This window comes from Trachemys scripta, chromosome 4, assembly GCF_013100865.1.
Source record: "Trachemys scripta elegans isolate TJP31775 chromosome 4, CAS_Tse_1.0, whole genome shotgun sequence".
NCBI lineage: Eukaryota > Metazoa > Chordata > Testudines > Emydidae > Trachemys > Trachemys scripta.
The window spans coordinates 120,321,203-120,347,583 of NC_048301.1; the positions used below are offsets into that span (position 1 = coordinate 120,321,203).

At 40.5% G+C, this 26,381-nt stretch overlaps 1 protein-coding gene across 1 annotated transcript in view; it reads right to left on the reverse strand.

Annotated features, from left to right (window-relative positions):
* TRIM33 (tripartite motif containing 33) overlaps positions 1-26,381 on the reverse strand; it is a 74,557-nt gene that overhangs the window by 8,862 nt on the left and 39,314 nt on the right. Inside the window, exons 5-16 of the mRNA XM_034770638.1 lie at positions 26,124-26,240; positions 25,264-25,378; positions 20,639-20,785; positions 17,046-17,163; positions 13,004-13,248; positions 12,556-12,720; positions 11,290-11,490; positions 7,042-7,174; positions 3,079-3,142; positions 2,511-2,670; positions 1,256-1,602; positions 729-852 (exon numbers count right to left, since the gene is read on the reverse strand). Of these exons, the coding sequence (XP_034626529.1) occupies positions 729-852; positions 1,256-1,602; positions 2,511-2,670; positions 3,079-3,142; positions 7,042-7,174; positions 11,290-11,490; positions 12,556-12,720; positions 13,004-13,248; positions 17,046-17,163; positions 20,639-20,785; positions 25,264-25,378; positions 26,124-26,240 (1,936 nt within the window). The remainder of the gene's footprint in view (positions 1-728; positions 853-1,255; positions 1,603-2,510; positions 2,671-3,078; positions 3,143-7,041; positions 7,175-11,289; positions 11,491-12,555; positions 12,721-13,003; positions 13,249-17,045; positions 17,164-20,638; positions 20,786-25,263; positions 25,379-26,123; positions 26,241-26,381) is intronic.

Genomic DNA, 26,381 nt, shown 5'->3' on the forward strand with positions numbered 1-26,381 from the left:
GCACAATACACTTAATATAAAAGCTCTTGACTCCTTTTTTGGCTTTCCTTTCCCCAAAAGGTTAATAAAACAAAAATTGCAGAACAAGCCAGTACATTAAATAACCAAATTAAAACAGAGCAACTAGAAGATGTTCAGTGACACTGTTACTATTCATATTGTTAAATGCAATTGAACTACACTTAAGTCTGACCTATTTTTTCATAAATCCAGAATTAAACAATCTGAAATTCCATTCAAATAATTGTTTTCAGTATTTCCCCTCAAACATTTCCATATTTCGATTTGTTGGTAAGTTCCTCTGAAGAATTTATTCATGGTGAAGAAGTTCTAAGGACTATTCTGACTGCTGATTCAAAACACTTTATAGATTCTCCATATATAAAGCTAGAAATCATTCTGACACACTCAAGACATTTTGCCATACATATGCTCTTAGAAATACCTATCAGTACTTCTCTCCGTGAATTTAAGGCATCAAATCTACATATTGTTATGTAGGTAGGTTAAAACATCCATGTTAAATCCACAAAAGAGCTTCCAATTAAAAACTTAGGAGATAAAATTAACTTTTAAATGTGAATTAAATATATTTGATTAGTTGTGTGCTCACAGAAATTTTAACCTACTAGACAAGTACAGCTATAATATAGGGATGACCAATAACAATCAGTTAAGTCAAAGAGGATCGGTTTTAGATGCAGATACCTACAGTATTTGACACATACCCTTTGGTCCACAGGACTTAAGCCTTGTGCTGTTTTCCCCTTCTTACTATGTTGCAAATTGTCACAATCATATTCTACTTCAGGTTTGCTTAGATCTCTGCAGAACGTACATATCCACTCCCCACTAAAGAGGAAGAGACACAATTAGTCCAGGAATCCAACAGAGATTACGTCTACTACGTGACTACTATGATTTTTCTACAGCGTCTATGCCTTTCAAAAGTAAAGTTGTACCTCATTAAAGACTCCTCTAATGTGTAGAATTTATCATGGTGTAAGCGTTAATCATGTATCCACTAACCACTCTGTGCACCACTTTAAAAATCACTGGAAAATACTGACATTGACAGAATCAGCACAGAACAACTATAAACCAAAATAAATCTTAAGAGCAAAGACAATGTACACGGCAGGGAAGTTTTTATGCTATTCCTGGGCATCGAGGTTCCAGATCCTGAGTTTCATTGTGTGAATAAGCCCACAAAGCTCTTTTTGGGCACCAGTAACATTATTTTAATTTCTGGTACCTTGGAAAGCTGAGAAGTGTTGGTACATGACAAGTGAGGTGAAACACTTTTGGGCACTTTTCACAACATAACAGATCGCCTCCATTTTGGCATACAGCACACCAGTCTTCATTTGGATCATCCTCTTTGTTGTTGCCTTCTCCTCCAACTCTAGCTGACCGATGCATTAGACTTCGCACTGGCGATTTCCCATTTACAAGACTATGTCCAGACTGTTTGCAACTTTCACTTAAATCTGTTGGTTCAGTTTTTACATGATTTTCAAGACTTCCTAATGCTTCCAACTCGCTTTCCAGATGCAAGTTAGTGGAGAGAGGTGGTGTCAAGCTGCTCTCAGGACTGCTAAGCTGAAATAAAATTACTGCATGAAAATCTGCAAAGAAATCAGTTTTACAAATTCATCTTTCCTCATATGCTGGGAATCAGAAGCCATCTGCTGCCTATAGCACTCCAAATTAAAATGCTTCCCAAAACAAACAAATATTGGCAATTCCTTATCAGATATTTGAGTTACATACTGTATGGAGAACAAGTATACCTTATTTTCTATGCTAAATTGCATAGGACTTTAATAGAGTTACAAACATTCAATAGCTTGATCTTGAGAGAACATGCCAGTGAATTATCAGAAGCTTTTACTAGCTAGAGATTAAAAACAGTGAACATACTAAACCCCTGATGTTGGTTTTACTGAGATCCCAAAGACAGCACCAGCTGGGGTCTAGCCTGCCTCTGGCTCGACACATCAGCTGTTCAGCATGTACACCAAAGGACAGAATCAAGTCCTAAGTAAGGTGCCAATTTGAGATTAAGCTCCGATTTGTTTCTACTGTATAGCTTTCACTGCTGTATTACCCAACAGCAATATACGTAACACTTGGTGGGATAGGACACCTTTCACAAATGACAGGTCAAATCCAGCCCGGCTCAGTAGTCAACAAAACTGCTACAATCTGATGTATGTATCAAACAAGGGGGGAATCCCAGTCTTTTTGCCAGTAGACTGATGTCCATGTCACTAAACCCATCAACACAGTTGGCAGCCTTAGCTGCAGTTTCAGCAGAGGTATCAAGGAAACCGAAATGCCCTCTCATCTTTCCAACAGGCCCATACAGAACAGAGTTCAGGGACATTAGTAGGGGCTGCTATCTTGCCCTTCTGTCTCCAGGGCTCTTAGGCACCATTTATGAATTTCCAAATTCTTAAAGATGCTGGTGGGGACAGGGTAACATGCAATTCACAAAGCAACTTTACCATGCATGCACTCCTCCTGCCATCCTCGGTTTTTTCTTGCTTCACTGCTCCTGAGAAACTGCAGATCTCTTCCTCTGTCCCTGGCTCTTGCTTGACTTTCACATGGTCAGACTTGAAGTTAATGCCAGTTTTCTCAGCAGTTCTGCCTGATGAACCACAGCTAGAAAGACACAAGAGTACATGGAAAGCTTAGTTGCAATTGTAACTGACAAAACAGTTGTCAGGGATGATCTAGATATACTTGGTCCTGCCTCAGTGCAGGGTGGACTTGACCTCTCAAGGTCCCTTCCAGTCCTACATTTCCATGTTTAAAACAATTTAGATGTTTCAAAGCCAAAGCTAATACTGTGAATTTTCGGATGCCTACATTTTACAAAATATAAGGACAAACATCCGGCAACATAATTTTTCAATAATTATTTTCCTATATGCATTCTCTCTTCAATTAAGAGGTCATAGTTATAACAGTAGCTAATAATGACTTGCTGTTGATTTTAGTTTAAAAACTTTATCATGTTCTTTACATTTGATTTTTCAGCCACACATTGTTAACTAAGAACATACTTACCTGCCTCTGCTGCCTGTGCTGGAGGTGCTGGGTGGCCTCACGGGGGTGTGGGAATTGGATAACCCTGAAAAAGTATAAATCACTTTTCATAAATATCTACAGAAGGTTACATGTAACTAGTATTCTACAACAACATAAATGAAAGTGATGCTAAATGTCAGTGATCCTTCAATCCACTGGCTCTCAACCTTTCCAGACTACCGTACCCCTTTCAACAGTCTGATTTGTCTTGCGTACCCCAAGTTTCACCTCATTTAAAAAACCAAGTGTCACAGCACACTATTACTGAAAAATTGCTTACTTTCTCATTTTTACCATGTCATTATAAAATAAATCAATTGGAATGTAAACATTGTATTTACATTTCACAGTATAGTATATAAAACACTATAAACAAGTCATTGTCTGTATGAAATTTTATTAAATTGTACTGACTTCCCTAGTGCTTTTTATGTAGCCTGTGGTAAAACTACAGTAACTCCTCACTTAACGTTGTAGTTATGTTCTTGAAAAACACGACTTTAAGCGAAACGATGTTAAGCGAATCCAATTTCCCCAATAAGAATTAATGTAAAAAGGGGGTTAGTTCCAGGGAAATTTTTTTTGCCAGACAAAAGACATTATATACATATGCAATACAAGTTCTAAACGATTTTAAACAAGCAATTTAATACTGTATTCAGCAATGATGATTGTGAAGTTTAGTTGATGTGGTGCAGTCTGATGGTGAAAAAGGGTGGATCGTTTGGCTACTCCTCTTGCTGTTCTTTCCAAAGTGCTGGGGGTTGTGTGTGTGCTCAACCCCTGGCTCTGCCCCAGGCCCGCCTCCACTCCACCCCTTCCCGCAAGCCCCCTCCCCCCAGCACGCCGCATCCTCGCTCTCTCCCCCACCCCTCCCAGCCTCCTGAACACCGTGAAACAGCTGATTGCTACAGGAGGGAGGGAGGGGGGAGTTGCTGATCTCCCGGTGGATGGGAGGTGCTGGGGGTGTGTGTGGAAGGGAGTTGATGGGGGGCTGCTGGCCCACCCTGGTTCCAAGGCCCCATGGCCAAACAACATAAGCAAACATTGCACAACTTTAAATGAGTATGTTCTCTAATAGATCAGCGACGTAACAACATTAACTGAGATGATGTTAAGTGAGGAGTTACTTTAGGTAGATATCTAGATGAGTTGATGTACCTCGTGGAAGACCTGTGTACTCCCAGGGGTACATACATCCCTGGTTGAGAACCACTGCTAGTTTAGTCATTGGCTCGAACACAGAAAAGCAGATCTGATACAGAATTAGGCATGTTTGCGTTAGTTTGTCGATTGCCTTTTCATTTAGAATGCCAGTGACTACTTAATTTAATGCAAATATAAAAGAGCCATATTCTTGATCTAAATGCCTCTTATTTTTATCTATGAATTATCCTGATCTGGTCATCGCCACTGTCTGTTGCAAATAAATGCAAGTCTCTGAACAAAAGTTGTCACTTGTGTTTTAAGTTTCTAGTCTTATTTTCAACCCATGTTTCAGGACCAACTTTCTACTCATCAGTTTTAACACAGCTGGATTGTTGGATATTGCAAATAAAGTCAGGAGAAAGGCAGACCCACGGCATGCGTTTTGCGTGTAAGCTTAGAGAAAATACATTTATACTTTAAGCATACACTAGGTCACAATTCAGACCAAATAAACTTGGCGGACTGCAGGGAAAGACCTAAATGATGGAAAGACCTGTATGGAATTGCTGAAACCAGTTTTTCTTGTGTCCAGTATTTTTGAAATGGCCATTTACATTATGGAATGTTAGGTGATTTCAGTAATGTAATTTGTTCAGATGCAGAACAAAAGCTTCGTTCACAATTATATGTACTTCTAAAAGAATTGCACAAATAGCAAACTCCTTACGTAACTCTGAATCTCTCCCTAAGTGGGGTATGTAATGAAATTTAGTAAGTTCCCTTCACAAAACCTGGAATGGACTGGAGCTTCATAAGTCATAGAATATCAGGGTTGGAAATGACCTCAGGAGGTCATCTAGTCCAATCCCCTGCTCAAAGCAGGATCAATCCCCAACTAAATCATCCCAGCCAGGGCTTTGTCAAGCCTGATCTTAAAAACCTCTAGAGATTTCACCACCTCCCTAGGTAACCCATTCCAGTGTTTCACCACCCTCCTAGTGAAAAAGTTTTTTCTAATATCCAACCTAAACCTCCTCCACTGCAACTTGAGACCATTACTTCTTGTTCTGTCATCTGCTACCACTGAGAACAGTCTAGATCCATCCTCTTTGGAACCCCCTTTCAGGTAGTCCCCCTCATTCTTCTCTTCTGCAGACTAAACAATCCCAGTTCCCTCAGGCTCTCCTCATAAGTCATGTGCTCCAGTCCCCTAATCATTTTTGTTGCCCTCCGCTGGACTCTTTCCAATTTTTCCACATCCTTCTTGTAGTTTGGGGCCCAGTACTCCAGATGAGGCTTCACCAATGCTGAATAGAGGGGAATGATCACATCCCTCGATCTGCTGACCATGCTCCTACTTATACAGCCCAAAATGCCGTTAGCCTTCTTGGCAACAAGGGCACACTGTTGATTCATATCCAGCTTCTCGTCCACTGTAACCTCTAGGTCCTTTTCTGCAGAACTGCTGCCTAGCCACTCGGTCCCTAGTCTGTAGCAGTGCATGGGATTCTTCCGTCCTAAGTCAAACCATTCGAACTGAACTATGGACTCAGATCTAAGTCTGCAAGGTGATATGGTAACAAAAAGGACCAATGGACTTTTGAGGAACATTGAGAAGTATAACGTCATAGCACAGAAAGGTGCTGGTCCCTCTCTGGGCCACTGGAATACTGTGTTCCGTTCTACTTATGTGAACCCATCACCATGGTATCATAGAATATCAGGGTTGGAAGGGACCTCAGTAGGTCATCTAGTCCAACCCTCTTCTCAAAGCAGGGCCAATCTGCAGATCCCTAAATGGCCGCCTCAAGGCTTGAACTCACAACCCTGGGTTTATAGCAAGCCAATGCTCAAACCACTGAGCTATCCCTCCCCTGGGCACTTCCTTCCCATAAAAACATCATTTGGGGGAAAAAGGGCAGGGTGCTAGAGGGTTTGATTTATGAGGAAAGGCAAGTGTTTCTCAGATGTAGCCATCAGGGGCTTTTCTTGTAGCCACAGCCTCCTGGGTGGTGATGGGGGGTAAGGGAGGAGCCCGGGGGGGACAAAGCAGCCGCCCCTCCCCCCTGGGCCACCAGTCCCATTCTGGAGCCACACACACTGTAGCAGCAGGCAACCAGTTAGAGTTCCCCACCTTCCCTGGGGCAGTCGGGCTTGGGCTTCAGGCTTCAGCCCTGGGGTGGTGGGTGGCAGACTCTGGCCATGTGGCAGCGGTCTCCATCCCCCAGCCGCAGTGTTTTGGGCTCCAGCCCCGGGCTCACCCCCACATCACCACTGGTCCTCTCTGCCTCCCTCCCCACCTAGAACTTATTAAATCTGCTGTGAAAAGTGATATTTAATATACAAATATCACTTTTCACAATAGCAGATTTACTAGATAGCAAGTCTTAAAAAAAAAAAAACAACCAAAAATAGCAAAACATGTAAAGCATTTTATTTGTGTTTCTGTTTAGGTCCAGTAAAAAAAAAAATAAAGACAACTGTACATTATTTTTATTATTGAGTCTGCCAAAAAAACCTACTTAAATAAATTACAATGATTTGGACATGTATATGTGCATATTTGTTTGTTTTTCCTAAAGTTAATTAAGTATTTTAGGAAAAATTGTCAGAGCGGCCACCAGCAAGAGTTGGTGGCCAAACTCTGAGGCCACCAAAAAAATTGTTGAGAGAACCTCTGGGTGAACATACCAAGAAAGGAGAGGAATATTACTTTCTTGTACATTGGGAAAATTGCTTGTCAATGATTTTAAGCTTAAAATCAAAAATACTACCACTCTCATTCCAGTTTACCTGATGATCCTGGAGACAGGGCTGAGGGTCCTGGGGAAGGATTCATGGTACTTGTAGGCTGAGGGGGTAGGTGACTGCCTGAGATATATCTACTTAGTAGGTTATCTAAATTACTTGAACCAGCATCTTCCAGCTGAAAATAAATCAAACAAAACCAAATTTGAGCTGGGGAAGTCAAATGAGATTAAACCATTAACCGTTTTTCAACTATTTGCACATGTAAATATACATGCATATTAGGTTACTTGACAACTGTTTTACCAAATTTAAATTTGAAAATGTTTTCTACCAGTGTAACTCATCAGTACTTATGAGGAAACACTTACACAATTATTACCACTTAATAAAGATAAGCAATATTGATTCACCATATCTTCTAAGGATTACAACCTCAATTCAGAGAACATTTCTGTACTTGCAAGTTAATTTCTTACACCTGTTAACGCTGAACTGTGGACAAAACCTAATAAAAACTGTACCAGAATTTGTGATGCTCTGATATGCTTTAATTTTAGTCTTAATAGTCAAGACTCACTGGCAAGCATACTAGGGGGCCTGGTATTTAAGTTCGCCTTTCAATTATTCACTTAAATGTCTTCATTGTATAAGAAAGAAACTAATTTCACCAAAGTGGAGCAGTTTAAATCAAGGCAATTTAAAATGACTAATATAATTCATTAGACCAGGTGTCGGCAACCTTTCGGAAGTGCTGTGCCGAGTCTTCATTTATTCACTCTAATTTAAGGTTTCGCGTGCCGGTAATACATTGGAACATTTTTAGAAGGTCTCTTTCTATAAGTCTATATTATATAACTAAACTATTGTAGTAAAGTAAACAAGGTTTTCAAAATGTTTAAGAAGCGCCATTTAAAATTAAATTAAAATGCTGATCTTATGCCACCAGCCTGCTCAGCTCGCTGCCAGCCTGGGGTTCTGTTCACCTAGGCTGGCAGAGGGCTGATCAGGGCCTGCGGCCGGGACCCCAGACCTGGGGGAGGAGGGACGGTGGTTTCAGGGTTCAGGGCAGAGGGCTGGGTGTGTGTTGGGGTGGGGGGTGCAGGGCAGAAAGCTGAGTGTGTGGGGGGGTACAGGGCAGAGGGATGGGTGTGTGTTGGGGTGGGGGGGTTCAGGGTTCATGGGCCTGAGCGGCTCATGGCAGGGAGCTGGAAGGGATATGCCCTGTTCCACCCCCTTCCCCCAGGCTCCGTCCCTACCTCTTTCTGCGTCCTCTACGGAGCTGCGTGCACGCTGCCGCTCTTCCCCTTCCCCCTCGCTAGGCCCATCAGCTGACTGGCCAGGGAAGGAGCCAGAAAGCACCACGCTGGGGGAAGAAGCAGGGGAGGGGGGAAGCTTGGCTGCCGAAGAACCAAGCTTCTGCCTCCTGCCCCCACAGGGGAGAGCGCTGGGCAGGGGGGCTGAGTGGGGCTGTGTGCCGGGACCGCAGCAGGGAGCTGTGTGCCACTCAAAATCGGCTCGTGTGCCGTCTTTGGCACGCATGCCGTAGGTTGCCGACCCCTGCATTAGACTTTTTTTAGGTCCCTGATTAAATCAATTAGATAATTTATATTACAACTTCAGATTATAAACATGTAATGATTAAATTATAAATGCTTTTAAAAAATGCTATCCTACCAGTATTTATCTTATTTGAATTTTACAAAAACTGTTATAGGCAAAAGCAAATATTGAAAACTAAGCCCCTAATTCTATTAGGCAGGTGTGTAATTTTACTCACATGAATAGCTGAATGGACTTCAGTGAGACTACACATACTTTTGAAGTTAAGCATACGCAGAAGTGTTTTCATGTCAGGGTTAAAACTGTATCTTTATTACAAACTCTCTTAGTAGCATAAAAACTGTCACTTCAACATAAAATTGCTTCAGCGTTAACAAAAAGTTTAGACTTTCAATACATTATAAAAAAGTTCACAATAACTTTGTTAGACTCAAATTTTCAAAAATAGGAGCCTAAAATTTGGCTCTTAAATCTATACTTAGGAACATAAGGATGGGATTTTCAAAAGCACTTAAATGACTTAGAAATACAAATCCCACTGACTTCAGGGTGCTAGCCCTGAGGGTAAAGTATAGCCTGGTCCAATCATTTCACATTTCTTTGACTGGGCAAGTTCAACTTGTCAAAAGGTAGGGGTAGTTGCACATATAGCACCAGCTATTTGCTTATCAATATTATGAGAGTTTGTGTTGTTCTCACAGTAAGGATGCTAATGACACACTAGACTTTTCTTTTTCACCAGACACAATAATTAAGTGTGAAAACTTCAACAGAAAAAAAGACCTATGTAAAATTTGAATTCTTACTAACATAGGAAAATTAGAAAGGAAAATTAGAAACAAGTACAACTTAAACTATAAAATGAAAAAAACTAGTAACAAATAAAAATCTATTTTGACTAAAACATGATTTATTTTTTTTAAATCGCTCTCAATTTCACTAAAGTCAATATTTGTAAGAGTAGTCATGAGTTAGTTTTATACCGTCTCTCTAAAGGAAGAAAGGTCTGGTGGAGGTATCACAAGGAGAGGTGCACACAGCATTTATAGAAGTCTTTACATTTTCAAAACACCCAAGTCACCCAGTTAAGCTTATGTTATGGCATATTATACCACCAGACTCTTCTACCTTGGTGGCCATAAAATCTGTTTAAAACTGCAAGGCCATAGTCTAGTGGCTCAACGATAATGAGCTTCAACGCTGCAGACCAATTTAATCTCCTCAGATATGTTCTATAGCTGTCCTTGAGCCTTTGCACCTTTCTCTGTTTCCCGACATGCTTTTAGGTAAGTCACTCATACTGGAATGAGAGTGACCACATGGGGAGTTATACCAGTATTAGAGCACTAGTTTTTCTACAGTTACGTTTCAGCATTGCTTTTGGTTTAAAGGTGGACTATTCTAAGTGCTCTAAAATCCAAGTGCTCACTATCTTAAGCTTGCTGTGTCTCACAGGGGTGTTTGATAGTGTTAGCTGACCAAGTCTGCGGTCATTTGAGCCAGTGGATTATGAGATGTAGACCCCAAAAACATAACAGCATTTTACAAAATCATCTTTTACTTTTTTTGTGCACACAACGGGGCCTAAACCAGTGGTTCGCAAACTTTTGTACTGGTGACCCCTTTCACATAGCAAGCCTCTGAGTGCAACCCCTCTTATAAATTAAAAACACATTTTTATATATTTAACACCATTATAAATGCTGGAGGAAAAGCGGGGTTTGGGGTTGGAGGCTGACAGCTCGTGACCCCCCCATGTAATAACCTCGCAACCCCCTGAGGGGTCCCAACCCCCAGTTTGAGAACTCCTGGCTTAAACTATAGCTATGATCCTCCCGCAACTGATCTCAGTTGCTCAGGATTTCTCTCAGCTAGTATTGGGGAAGCAATACAGAAAAAGTTAATGGTGAAGTTTGTAACTCAAACTTTCACAAACTTCGGCACAAACTGTACGTCAGTGTGTGCCAAACTGACATACCTAAAAGAGTGAAATATACATGTGCGGCAAGATTAGGGTCTGTTCAAGCAAGAGAGTTTCCAGGCAGTCTGTTGTCACAGTAATGGAATAGCTAAAGGGGACATGCTATGGTTACATGTTCTGTAGCAGCTGTGAGGGCACAGTTATGAGTATGTTTTTCTGGTGTGCTGGGGCTTGGCTCAGATAGGACAGAGTTAAAATAAACCCCCAAAATGCAATCTTAACTCAATAGTTCCTTCTTTTCAGAGTTTGTTTTTAGCTACTCTGCACATTCTGGAAGGAAATGAGGCACCACTAGCAACTTTAGTTCTGCATTCAAGTTTTGGGCATTTAAATAACTATTGGTTTAATTATACCAACATAATTATACCAGTATAACTTTCCTGTATAGACAAGCCATAAGAAACTGAAAACAGTCACCTAAGACTGACATTTTCTTGTGACTCCAAGTGTGCCTTCTATATCAAGCATTACACACACACACACACACACACACACACACACACACACCATTAGTATGCTGTAACTAAAAGCTGAGTAGATCAGCACTGGATGGTTCAACAGTTGGTATATCTAACACAAGACTGCAAATTCCAGTTCTTACTACTTAGAATGATCTCAAACAGTAACCCCCTTAACAAAATCTTCAAGTAATGATGCAAATACAAAAAACATGAAGAAAAAAGATCTTAATGAAGGAAAGTCAGTGATCACCTCATCTATAGCAGAATAAGCTGATCTTCTGCACTAACCTGTATGGGTGGAATATCTGGCAAGGAAGGTAGATTCTCTGGGTTTGTGACTGAAGGAATAAGTTCTATTGCTGTAACAGATGGACTTGTTGGACCACGGTTTGCATTTGCCATGGTAGCTGTCGTAGGACTAGTTGGATTGATAGCGTTGTTGTGCACTGAAACAACTGGAAAGGGCCCGGCATGCCCTGGGTTAGAATGCTGTTGGAAGAGTCAGGAAAAATAGACAACTATTGTGTTAGGGCTAAAGGCAGCAAAATATTCACCTTGGGTGTAAAATTGTAGGACTTTAAATTACATGCTGGTCTCTGACACCCAATTAGCTATTCTCAATCTAGTTTAGTAATGTTTGCAGGAAATATGAAGTCACTTTTCTGTATGAAAATTACAATCTAATGCAGTGTAAACAACCAACCAGCATTGAACATTGGAATGGAATGGGGGAAGAAAAAAAAAAAAAAAAAAAAAGAGACAACCAACAACTCTGAATTGCTAGAGATACTGGTGTACAGTGTGGATTTCCCATGGCCTCCTGTCTAGTTCCTTACTGTTGCACATGAGGGGGAAGAGGAGAAAAAAAACAAAAGGGGGGGGGGGGAGAGAGAATTTTCTTAAGACATGCAGCATTTTAATCCAGAGACTTCTTTAGCAGAGCCTGCATTTGCACAATATTCATAGTTGTGATGTTTTAAAAACATTAATAAAGATGTTATGTTTTTAAAAAATTCTTCCCTTCTGCTTTTCTAATTAAGGAAACTCCCACTATTACAGATATTTTTATTCTGAATGTTTATCGAAAGTCTGCATTACATTTTTTTCCGATATAGGGTCATATCCATTGTAGCTCAGGAGTAACATTTAGTTTAAAAAAATGTCTTACAAAAATCATGACAATTTTTATTCATGCAATAATTTGAGAAAGAAACTCAGCAGCTGCCCAGCCACCACACAGTGAAACCAGTCATTCTTGGTTCAGCTTCTTAGCTGACTAAAAAGTAGAATGAAAACAATGAAAAGTACTTATTAGATTTTTCACACCTGCGTAACTTTGAAATATCAGACAGCATGTGACATGAAAAAAGTTAGCCACTCACAAGTGTAGTTCCCATACAGCTGAAATATATACATTCATGTATTCACAAACACACACTTTTTTTTATCTATATGAGAACTGACCAATCTGGAGATAGCTATCAGTGAATTAAGTAAGCTTTTAAATGAAAGCTTGGTATGCTGGGGCACAAAAAAGGTATGCATAGTACATACTTGTCTCTGAAGGTGCGGCTGCATCATTGAGTACTGTGGTCCATTATGGCGTGGTATTCCTGGAATACGAGCAGCATTCTGAGCCATTCTCATCTGGTGTGCTTGGAAAGCCCCACAGTTCAAGTTGCCCCTCTGCATGGTCTGCATGCTGATCAACCTAGGAGGCTACAAGGGTTTGGTTTTATTTAAAAATTCCTGCTGTTAACAAGGAAATGAGAAGCAAATCTTCTTCCATAGAAATAGGTGCAATTACTGATAATTTCCATAATCTCTAGAAAAGCCAGTCATTGCCCTATTTAAAGCATGTCAAACTTCATAAGACTGGATTGCTCATACATTTTAAGTTAATTCTGTATAATATAAGCAGTTATCCGCTCTTGTCATAGAGAAGCAGAGTTAAGTCTTAGTGTTATACTGCAATGTAAGGTAAGGTATTCAGGAAACTTGCCTGTTGCTGTAACATCTGAGGGCCTGCTTGCCTAGGAAGGGGCCCAGCTGGTTGTCCCATCCTCATTTGTTGCAATTGCTGGTGTTTTTGTGCATACACCTGCTGTTGCATATGCTGGAGCCGCAGCTGTGCTAGATTAATTTGTCCAGGGGCTTTGTTGATGTGGTTTGTTCCTGGAGGAACTTGTCCAACTACTACATTAGGAGTGTAGCCAGGGGTTGGTTTATTTTCAATAACAAGGTTACCTAAGGAACAGAGGAAAAGCAAGCTGGTGAACTACGAAAGGTCCACCTTAACTCAATGACTGATAAAGATTCAAAACAGAAATCTCTGAACTTTTTACTTCAGTTTCCTCAGTATTTTACATTAAAGTAAGAAAGCAATTTAAGTCTAAATTAAAATGTGAATTCCTTGACAGCCATTTGCAAGGATCTCGGATCTAGTCTAAATGCAGGCCAGCCAGGGCGGAGCTTGGATTGTTACTCCGCTGGCATAGCTTTTACACTAACGCAGGATAAAGCAGCATCACTCCACAATAACTGGTTTCAGAGTAACAGCCGTGTTAGTCTGTAGCCGCAAAAAGAAGAACAGGAGTACTTGTGGCACCTTAGAGACTAACAAATTTGTTAGTCTCTAAGGTGCCACAAGTACTCCTGTTCTTCTTTCCACAATAACTGAAGCTCAGATAAAGTTACATACAAATTTATACCACTAAACTCCCCTCCCCCCCAATGATATCCTCTATAACCTCTGAAGGGGGGTTCCAAAGAGCATGGAGCTCGGCTGTTCTCAGTGGTGGCAGATGACAGAACAAGGAGCAATGGTCTCAAGTTGCAGTGGGGGAAGTTTAGGTTGGATATTAGGAAAAGCTATTTCACTAGGAGGGTGGTGAAGCACTGGAATGGGTTACCTAGGGAGGTGGTGGAATCTCCTTCCTTAGAGGTTTTTAAGGCCCAGCTTGACAAACCCTTGGCTGGGAGGATTTAGTTGATGTTGGTCCTGCTTTGAGCAGCAGATTGGATTAAATGAGATCTGAGGTCTCTTCCAACCCCCATATTCATAGAATCCTATGATAACAGACCAGGCCCTGGTGAAAGACTTTGACTGAAGTCTTAAAATTTATTTTGGGAAGAGGTACGTTTTGGGCAGAATGGGCACTATCTGTTGTGCCTTAGGCTTTGTCTACACTAGAACAATCCCCCCTAGTGTAGGCACAATTATCTCAGCACAAAGGTGCTTTATACCAGGATAGCTATTCCTCTGCAGGAAGGGGAATGGCTATATTGGTATAAGGCACCTCCTTTATACTGCTATTACTGCAGCCATACTAGGACTTGTATCCATATAACTATCTGTTCAAAAAACTAAACACCACACCCCTGAAAGCTGCATTGGTATAACCATCAAGCGTAGACCAAGCCTCAGCTCTGCTTTGGAGAGAGATTGCCTCTAGATACAAGAGAGTAGCTTTTTCTGTGTCCATTCAAATCCTTGGCTGCTGCTGAGAGAATTAAATATGTAGCGCCCTACCAATTTCACGGCTGTGAAAAACGCGTCACAATCTCCCCCTGCTGCTAGGAGTGCCCTGCACAGCCACTCTCAGGGGGAGCTCAGACCGACCTCCAGGTGCCTCCCCCTGTTGCAGGATGCTCTGGGACTGGACAGCAGGCCCAGAGGTTCCTGCAGCTGGAGGCAGCTTGTGGAGGTGGGTCTGATCTCCCTTTGCACTGAGGAACAGCACAGCCACTCTTGGGGGGGCGGGGGGAAGGGGGAAGGAGACATGGGGGGAGCTCAGACCCACCTCCACCTCCAGGAACCTCCTGCAGCTGCAGGAAGCTCTGAAGGCAGCACAGAAGTGAGGGTGGCAATCCCGTGACCCCCCAACAGCAGCTTTGCAACCCACCCACCCCCACAATCCCCTTTGGGTGGGGGCCCCCACAGTTACAACACTGTGAAATTTCAGTTGTAAACATCTGAAAATGTGACATTTACCAATTTTCAAATGCTATGGCTGTGAAATTGATCATAATGGACTTTGAATTTGGTAGGGCCTTATGAATATGATAGTGTTTTATACACTGTGGAAATTTATGCACCAGGAACTGTACTGAACTCCGCCAACTCACTTCACACTGTTGGAAGAATATTATGGAGGCATCTTATGGTAACTCAATAGTTTGGGCGCTGCTCTAAAGTGAGCTTAAAATTGGATATAAATTCCTGCTTTTTTAATCAATGTAGGTAGCCAATGTGGAATTTCACACAGGATTAGTTTTTATGCTCTTTGAATTTTCTGTGCAGCTTTTCTTTGGTTTCTCTTCATAAGGTGTTAATAGGAACCCTTTGAATTTGGGCTCTGGATAAAATTTACCTTGATAGTCTTTTTAATTGCTGACTAATCTTCACGAAACCTGGCTGAGAGGTAGCCCCTGAGGAGAACTGGTGCAAGGGGAAAAGGTTTTTCTTTTTTAAAGGGTAACTTTTACCCCTTATTCACCTTATAAGGAAGAGTATTTGTTGTGCACACAAACCTGATTGCCTGAGGCTGGGCACACACAAACTTGGTTGGTTGATTTGGGGCTGGGGGGCAGATTCACACAAAACCTTCACCATGAAGAGCTACACTTTCCTGTCAGATTTTGTCCTACAACAGAGAATGGTCAGCAGCTGTGCATGAACCTATAAATACTCTTGCTGCATTTCTACCCCTAAGGCCTGTGCCCACCTGCTCTAAAGCCAACCCCCAAATAAGCATAAATTAGGAAATTAATCACTGGAAAACTTTTGTAAGTAATTAGTGTTGTCACACCCACCTCCCCATGTGTGACAACTCAGAAAGTTAAGCCACTTACCAGTACATAACCCCGTACTCTGAATCCACAAGCAGATATCTTACTACCACAACTAATGGACCCCATAGGCCATGCACTGCAACATTAACTCTAACCCCACAAGGGTGCTAACCTTTCTTAACCCTTTTCCAAACTACTCACTCTCTCTCTCATCACAATAATCACACCAAACACCACAACGAATAGTGCTGGGGGAACATCTAGCAGCCGGGTGCAGTTAAAAGAATGGCTGAAAATGGGGCAAAGTTACAGTTGCAGTGCATGGTCTGTGGTGTAGGCAGTTGTGAGGTGCCAGCCCTGTATTCCTTCACCCACAAGCCATGCGCTACTTCGTAGTTCAACTTTCCATTTCTTTGCCTTGTGGTTTTGTACGTGTAGCAACCAAAACTACTTTACAAAGTTTTGTGTATTAATTCATTTACCTTTGAGACAATAGGACATGGGCTAGCTTGGAACCAGTCAACTAGGTTAACTGGGTCATCCAGGCCTCTTAAGAGTTACACTAATATTATTCCCGATACATGGCTAAATAAGAAGTCCAAAGAGTTCATCCCTATAAGGCCACTTTTGCATATTTACCTGCCAATAAATAGACTTCAGAAATGTAGAGAACCCACTTAGTGAAGCCTAAATACATTTCTACTATTTTGACCAAGTTTACCCTAATCTAAAACTAGGTAATCCTGCCAAAAGAAAAGGTTTGCAGAACACGTCTATTAAGAATTACAAACTAGAAGTCTGCGTTCAGCAATTAGAAGAGGGTCTCCATCAGCTGGTAAAAGGGAGAGAGAGCAAAGCCAGCAGGCACCATCAAACAGCATGTCACATCACAAATGTTTTGTACATTTCAATCTCCAAATGGCAGGCAAATCTTGATCGACCGGATAATCATACCAAAACTAGACAGACTCTTACTCTTGCATGGAAAAGGGAGATCCTGGATCAATGGACAGGCAAGCAAGGTCAGCCCAAGAGGAGACGACACCAGGCATCAGTGTGACCAGCTACAGTCACCAAATACTTAAAATGGAATACAAAGTGACCAAAGCTGTTTCCATCATGACTGCCTTTAGGGTCTGACTATAGAAAAGATAAAATATTTAATTCTGTTTCATACCAGCTAGTATTACATTGAAAACTCCCCATACAATCCAGTCTTCCCAGAAACACTTTATATGTTACTTTCTCACCTAAATTGACTACATTCTTTGCCCAGAACGTGGGGTCACAATGGAAGCGTATTGCTCCGTTAGCAGCTGGAACAGGATCACATCGTGCCTTTAAAATATGACGCAACTGGAACGTAATCTGATGGGACACAAAACAAGTTAAGATTGATTATGACACAATGTATGAGCAAAGAGTGAACATGTTAGTGAGACGTGGACAGTTTGTTCAGCAAAAAGCTGCCAGTTACCACATAAAATTATGACTTTCAATAGTCAGTTAGGTCACTGCCAAAGAAAACTATTGCCGGATAGCATTCCCTCTTAATCATCCAAGTAGAGTCTTACTCGTGAAAAGTTAGTGCATCCACCATACAACTCACTTCATACAGTTTCATAGCACATATCAGCAGCGCTAAACACATGAAGGAAAAGAGCAGTAATCAGAATGCTGTGATTTCAGATGTCTGATGGCCTGCCTCACTAAGATTCCCAGCTTTCCAGCAGACTACACCATCTGTTTAGTGCTGACTGAATGCAAGATTGATAGTATGCAAAATATTCAGGCCCCTTGTTCTTTCATTAATCCAGGACTTAATTAGTAATGATTAACCAAAAAAGCTAATATTATGAAGTATTGTCCAATTTCTAACCTTTAAGTTTGCTCACCTGCTTTCAGGAAACGTTCTCAACTAGTTGTTTCTACCAAATTATACAATAAATGTGTAATCCAACTACTGTTTTAGAAATTCTTATGTTTGTAAGGGAAAAAGCTTGCCTAAAAACAGTTACTCCTTTTATCGTAATGTAGAAAACCTTAAATACAATTCACAAGGGTTTAGGGTCTATTTCGTTAGTGGGCATAGCTACCATATTCTGCTCTTAGAAAATATCACATACATTTTACTTACAAATGTGAGTAGCTCTTCGCTTTAGAAATAAATTATGCTAAATTATAAATCCAGATGATTCAGCTTGATGATCTGTAACAATTACTTAGAATACTACCAGTTAGTTTGAACTTTTTCTAATCTCAACACGTTCTAACTATCTTCAGTTGAATCATTTAAAGAACTTTCACCCTTTGATAGCATCAGAAAATATGACTTCTAACATTACACAGAAGTAGTTCTGGGAATTCATATTAATGAGTTCACCTTGAAATTCCTACTCCAATGCTAACGGACTAGAAAGGTGTGCGCTCCACAGCGTCTCCCCCTCTTCAAGTCAATAAAACAGCAGATATGCTTTCTGCCATTAGGTTAGAAATCTAAATAGTAAGATTGGTGCACTTAAGTGCCTGATATTAAATGAGGATATTTATATAATAGACATTACAAAAACTTGGTGGAGCGATGATAATCAATGGGACAGTAATTCCAGGATACAAAATATACAGGAATGACAGAGTAGGTCATGCTGGTGGGGGAGTTGCACTATACATGAAAGAAAACACAGAGTCAAATATAGTAAAAATCATAAATACAAAATGCTCCATAGAATCTATGGATAGAAATTCCAAGCTTGAATAATAATATAGCAGTAGGAATATACTCCTGAACACCTAACCGAGATGACAACAGTGATTATGAAATGCTCCGGGAGATTAGAGAGGCTATAAAAATAGAAAATTCAGTAATAATGGGGGATTTCAACTATCCCCATATACACATCACCCCAGGACAGAATGCAGAGATAAAATTTCTAGACACCATTGACGACTGCTTCTTGGAGCACCTAGTCCTGGAACTCTCAAGGGGAAAGGCAATTCTTGAGTTAGCTCTAAGTGGAGCACAGGATCTGGTTCAAAAGGTGAATGCAGCTGAACCACTCAGTAATAGCTATCATAATAATTAAATTTAACATCCTTGTGGGTTGGAAATACCAAAGAAGCCCACCACAGTGGCCTTTAACTTCAAGAAGGGGAACTACACAAAAATGATGACGCTAAACAGAAATGAAAAGGAACAGCCACAAGACTGAAATGCCTGCAACCTGTATAGACACTTTCTATAAACGACCAGACTCAAATTAAATTAATGCCCCAAATTAAAAAAAAAAAAAAAAAAAAAAAAAAGGAAGAGGAGCAAAAAGATGCCACCATGGCTAAACAGAGTAGAAGCAGCTATTAGAGCCAAAAAGGCATCCTTTAAAAATTGGAAGTCAAATTGTACGGAGGAAAATAGAAAGGAGCATAAACTCTGGCAAGTCAAGTGTAAAAGTATAATTAGGCAGGTGAAAAAAGAATTTGAAAAGCATCTGGCAAAAGACATTCCCTCTGAACCATCTGGCATTGGCCATTGTCGGAAGACAGAGTACTTGGCTAGATGGACCATGGGTCTGACCCAGTATGGCCGTTCTCATGTTCTTATTTAGCCATCTGATCCGCCAATAGCAAGAATAATTTACCAGCAAGTACAAAGCACAACATAATTTCAGTCTAACTTAGAAAATGAATTCCCAGCAGAACCAGATGTTCTTCATTCATAAAGACAACTTTAAACACAATGTTGTCCCTCAATTCCCAAAGCCAACATTTTATAACTTGTTTTCCAAGTCAGAAAGTAGGCATTTCCTACTGAAGAAAATGTAGTTCCATGATTCTTGTGGAGAACTGGGAAATATTTATATTAGTTTTTATAAACATATATGCCTCTGTGTATGTAATATATTCCCTGTTTGAATGCACAGAGTTAGATCAAAAGGGGTTGTTAAAGAAACCACACAGGAAACGTAAAAAGTGTCCTAGTAAACACCTGAATACAAGAGTCAACTTTTTAGCTATGATCACGCCTGAGATACAATCCTGGTGACACAGCTGTTTTGCCACAGTTGAGTATCTGGAGCTCAAAGACCATGTTCTGTTAAAAGAGCGACAGAAGTGGGGGCATGCAGCAAACAGGCTGTAACTTGGTGCCCAAGAGAAGGTGGAAGGATCTGTGACAGAAAAACTAAATTATGTCCACTTAGGTGTTAAGGGAAATGCCAAGTTAAGGTAAGAGTACGTGCATATGTCTCTTGTTTTAAATTGGTTTCTCTAGTGCAAAATTCATCCTTTTTGTTTTGAAAAAACCATCTCTGTGTCACTGAACATTATCTATAGGCTCCTGAAGGAAAACTCTCCCAAGTATCAAGACCATTGGGCCTCCTAAGTATCACAGCTGGCAACCATTGGGTGTAACTTGATATGGTTGGTTCACAGGGTCCCACTCCAAAAACTAGAACCATGGACCTGCCACTTCAAAGGGTGTACTCAGAGGACTGGAAAAGGATCTCAAGAAGGGGCAGTTTACCCAGGGACTGTGACAACACTGATGGCACAAAGTTCTACAAAAGAAACAACCACACAACTATCCCCAACTCTTTCAGCAAGGAGAGAGAGGTCAGTGCGCGGGCAAACCTGTTTTTATTACTATTAAATCATGAAGCCAACAGTTTTAGATGGAGTGTGATTAACTGGCTCTCCTTTCCTTGTAAGTGATCTGGAGAAACTAAACCATGTCTTGAAAATTCTTTTGACCATAAAGTTCTCTTTTGTCAAGGTTGGAGGTGCAAACATATTAAGATCCCAAAATTTTTGCTATACTCTAAATTCTGGAAGGGGCAGGTTTCCTTACCAGCCGCTTGCTGTATAGCAATGCAGTGCTACTACCACTTGCAATGGCCCAGTTGGTGAAGTTCATCACATGCTTCACCTGCCGCGAAAGCCCTGTGATGTCATTCTGCTGTTGTATTAGCTTCATCTGTCTTTCCTTTGTCACATTCTACAAAGAAACAGAAGCTCAATCAGGTTATTAGATTTAAAAAACATCTATACTAATATCAAAATTCTAATGCACACAATTAAAAACAATATACATTGTAGGAGGCGCTAGCAGTGACATCGTTAAGTTACTTAACACTTTCCTTTACGAAAGATTCTTGAAGTACTAACACTGCCAATTCTTTGCAGCAGGTGTTCAAAATTCAGAGAGAAAAAGCCCTGAGGTTGGAGAAGAACGTTTTAGGTCCCACAAAATTCTATTTGGGTTTAGCAGAGTTATGAACTTTGTCATTTCCAAACTGTCATTTCCTCTTTGTTCCCTGGGTTGTCAGTAACATTTTGGTAGCATGCTGCCACCAAAGAACTTGTTATACTGGGAACCCAGGGAGCAGTCAGCCAATCTACAGCCAGAGCAGCTGTACAGTAGTGATTGGGGGTGGAGTGGGAAAGAGAACAGGACAGGACTCCCCCCAGTTCCAACAACCCTCACCCCCAGATGCAACAAATGGCCCCAGGGGCCTATTTCAGCACCACAGGGCAGAGGCGCCCACATAACGACAGCACACAGTCCCAGCATCAGGTCACTACTAATATTAACAAAGGAGAAGGAATACAAGCCAGACTAGAGAAAGAACAGGTAAAAGAGTATTTAGATAAGTTAGATGTATTCATGTGAGCAGGGCCTGATTAAATTCACCACAGGGTACCGTTGTGATAACTGGGCCTAAAAATTTACCCTAATTGTGAGCTCAACTGTAAAAACTAGGAGGACGTTTATAAAACGTCACAATAACCTATAATAATAAATGTTGATGGGAAAATGTGCAAAAGACTAAATTAGTTCAAACAAAAAGGCCTACTGATCTAATACAAGGTCTGTGTTAAGATCATGCCTGGTAAACAACGGAAGTGTGGGACAGGAAATTAATGGACCAAAATTGGTGTGTCGGAAATTAGGCCTAACTGGTGAACAAAATAATGAGGGGTGGGTTATTCCACCCACTACTCCCTTCTGGGGTTCTTAAAAAAAAGTGAGAGACTTTGTGGGGAAATGCAGATAGACACAGGCTACTGCAACACTGACTGACTGAAAGGGGAAGGAGTGAGCTTCACCACCATGGCTGCCACCCCTGCTGTCTTTTGGGACCCTAGAATCCAGTGCAACATTGTTCTGCCTTCATCATTCTGATCAGAGTGGGTGCCAGATGACACTGTCACCTCCACTGGCTCTGACCACCACCTAGTATGTGAGACTGCCTCCTCCTCATTTCTAATGTGTCCTTTTCCTTCCCGACCTTACTTCTTCTCCATCTTATCTCTCCTTTTTCCTTCTGTCTATTAAGAGTGGCTCAGCCAGCCAAGGCTGTACATTTTGCTACACTGCTGTTGAGCCTGTGACCAGAAAGGGGCAGCTAAAAGCAATGCCCTAAACAGCCTGATACTGGTACAAGTTTGCCAGGTCTCGGAGTAGCTGATAAGACAGCATACTCAGCCTGTGTTTCTCCAGCAGTGAGAATGCAAGTGAATCAACACCAGGGACAGAAGCTGCATTTTTTAATCTTTGCTGTTCTTTTATTTCCCCTTTTTTTCCTTCCAAAAGGGCTAAAGGGAAAGGGAACAAGGGGTGGTGTTAACATGAAAGCCTTATTTGAGATTTTACATTTCAAATGCTATAACTGTTTTTCCTTTCTGTATCTTTAATAAAAGATTAAAAAGGATTTTTAATGGTGTTTGCCACAGTGCTAAGCAGGCTGAGATCTCTGTATATCAAATCCCAAACTTTGTTTAAAACTGCTTAATGCTGGACAGTTTCAGGGGTCATGTTAAAATCTTTGAGTTTTTGGGCCTATCTATTCCATTTAAATTAATACAAACACTACTTAAGGAGCTGTCTGAAGCAGTCTCACAACCATTAGGGTGAAGTTCTAAAGAACTGGAGAAGGGAATTATAGGGAACAAGAGGACCCAGGGAATTACAGACCAGTCAAGCCTAATACCTGGAAAGATACTGGGACAAATTGTTGAACAATCAATTTTAAGGACCTAGAGAATAACAAGGTGATAAATAGCCAACATGGATTTTGTCAAGAACAAATCATGTCAAACCAACCTAATTTCCTTCTTTGACAGGTTTACTGGCCTAGTGGATGGGAAGAAGCAGTCCATGTTATATACCTTGACTTTAGTAAGGCTTTTGAGACAGTCCAAAGTGACATTTTCATAAGCAAATTAGGGAAATGTGGTCTAGATGAAATTACTTTAAGGGTGGGGGGTGAAAAACACATTGAAACACTGTACTCAAAGAGTAATTATCAATGGTTTGCTGTCAAACTGGGAGGACATATCTAGTGGGTCTTCTTTGGGTCTGGTCCTATTCAGTGTTGGCATTAATGACTTGGACAATGGGGTGGAGAATATGCTTCTAAAGTTTGCAGATGACACCAAGCTACAAGAGGTTGCTAACACTTTGGAGGACAGAATTAGAATTCAAAATGACCTTGATGAATTGGAGAATTGGTCAGAGAGCAACTAGATGAAATTCAACAGACGAGTGCTAAGTACTTCACTAGGAAGGAAAAATCAAATGCACAAATATAAAATGGGGAATAACTAATAGGCAAAAGTACTGCTAAAGAGTATAGTGGATCATAAATTGAATGAGTCAATGTGATGCAGTTGCAAAAAAGGCTAATATTTTGGGGTTTGACAACAGGAGTGTCATATGTAAGACATGGGAGGCAATTGTCCCATTCTGTTCGGTACTGCTGAGGCCTCAGCTGGAGTACTGTGTCCAGTTTTAGGCACTGCATCTTAAGAAAGATGTGGACAAATCTGAGAGAGTCCAGAGAAGAGAAACAAAAATAATAAAAAGTTAGATGCGTGCGCTTAGGCTTGAGAAAAGAATGAGAGAGGGGGATATAGGAGCACCTGATAACAGGGTGGATTACTACAAAGGACTGTGGTCAACTGTTTCACATGTCTACAGAAGGTAGGACAAGAAGCAATTGGCTTAATTTGCAGCAAAGGAGATTTGGATTAGACATTAGGAAAAACTTGAGGTCCCTTCCACTTCTATATTTCTATAAAGACATCACATGCTTTAAGAGTTTAATTAAACTACGTAATTTAAGATTGGTGCTTTACACATTTATGTAAAAATATGTAACACCTATACTACCAGATTTCTGAATCCATTATTTGGAATGTGTCTGCTCTTTTAGTTATTAGGAATTACAGTGTCAATTCTGAAGGATGACTTTCACAACTCCAAGGGTACATAATCTGATATTAAGACCTCTACTGCAGTACAAAGTAGCCATACACACTCCTTACACAATGTAGCCTTGCAGAATCCTACTTTTAGTCTCTCTCCCTTCCCTGTGCATCCCTCTGCCCCCAAGACAGTTCCCTGAGTGAAAAATATTAATTTGCCAACAGAGCTGTAGGAGTAGACGAGTAGGTCCTGGCTTGGGCTGGTAAATTTTAATTACAATTTATTGAGACATTTATTGGTGTCTTTCAAACAGCCTTTTGTCAGCACGCACAATTTAAAAGTATGTAACAACAAGCCACAACTATGAGACAGCTTAACAGGGAGCAGTGCACTCTGTCATATATAGGAGTCCTGAAGCTGAAGTGAGGAGCTTTCCTAGTGGAGACAAGTAGATTTATGAACACAGAGGAATCACATTTCAGCCACTGCCTTACGGAGTGAGAATAATTTCAGTCCCAACCACAGACTGTACAGTCAGAGGTATATCGATAAGCTCAAGTTAGGTTAAGTAGGGAAGGATAGCCTCAAGCAAGGAGGATGACTTTAGAAGTCTTCTAAGCTACCTCCCCTTTGCCACTGCCATCTCAGAAGAGCAGAAGGAGAGGGGAGAATCCAGTTCTGACTGTATTAACTCTCACAAACTGCAGAGCAAATAGACAATTGGCAAATATTTGCCCTTTATACAGCACCGATTGTTAAGTGTTTCAGACAAAAAACTAAGGCAGATCCCTGCCTCTAAGGGCTGACATTCTAAAGAGTGACTCCTAGATAAGGCATTGGGAGAGGAAGTGAAAAAAGCAAGCAAATAAGCAGTGATATTATGAGTCATGTTAATTCCATAGTCTGTACACATTATCCTCTTAAAGGACTAGAGTTTACAGACTTCAGGAGTAGTATGTTTTAGGTTAGGAACATGGCATTTTGGGTCAGAGAGGGCTTTTTCCAGACATTTATCTATGAAAAAGAGCAAGTTTAAAATGGAGCTATACAACACAGATGTACAAGTTAAGAAAGCCATAGCATTTTAGATCAATGAAAAGATCACAGGAGATTTAACTCCAAGCATATCACACTTGAGTGGCATACCACTGAAACACCTGTGTCTGCACAGAATAAACTCCTCACTCAAGTATGGAATGCAAGTTCTCAATAGGTGTTTAAAACAGCTAGTCTGTGAACTGATTTTTGTTTGTTCTTAACTGTACCTCAAGCTGCTGTAAGAGAGATTTTCCCTTTTTATTGATTTCATTGATGAGGGTGAAAATAGCCACTTTGATTTCCTGTTCTACTCGTTTGTTAGTTTCATTTACTTCTTTTATCCTAAAAAAGAGAAATGTATTATCAGGCAATCACTTTATACTATGCCTCAAAATACTACGCAGTAATTTTTCTCACATAAAAAGTAAAGAAGCAATTTCTGTATTTTTAAAGTTATCTGATAAACGCAGAATTGTATGGCTTATTTACTTTCTACCTAACAGATAAAATGTTGCTAACCCAGTGCTATAGATAAACCATCTAGAATTTAATTCTTGGCAAATAAAGGAGAACGTTTACACTAAGTCTGACCCTGATTTGATAACTTAATGGTTTGACTTTTCAGTCCACCTTTTTATGTTTAACCGCTCTTTCATGTTTTGCTTGAATTAGTGTGAAGTATTAATTCTCTACTTCTAGTGTCTTATTTTAATATCTCCAGCTCGTCTTTTCTAATCTGAAAGATGTATATATTAAACTGTATGGCCAGTATGTTTCTCACCCCCACAGAGTTCTCACTGACAAAGACCAGAGCAGTAGAGGTTATTTTACTCTAATAAATCATGCCACACCTTTGATAGTACCAGCAGTTCCATAAAAGGTCATCTACTTTTATGTAGTTGCAATAGTGTGTCATGGACAAGCATAATAAAGTATAAAGCATTCCAACTATAAATCCAGTATAATTGACATAGGGACCAACTAGAATTTAAACCACCGAATTAGGAGCCTACAAAAGTATGAACAATAGGCTTTAGTAAATGCACAATGCAATATCAACGCTTGAATATTATTTGTAGGTACTTACCTATTCTGCACTTGATTAGCTGCAAAATTAACATAATTCTTCTTTTCAAGAAGTTTGGCCAACAGATTCTCAATTGCACCCTTCTGATTCTGAAAAGCTTCTTCCAAAAACTGATACCTTTTCAAGCCACAAAACAGGATACCAATTACTGTGGAGCAGTGCACGGAAACTAAAACTTCTCAGTATGGATTTAAACCTATATTTGCTTGTAAAAGCGTGACAAATTATGGCAGAATTACTGGTAAGTAGTGATTTAAG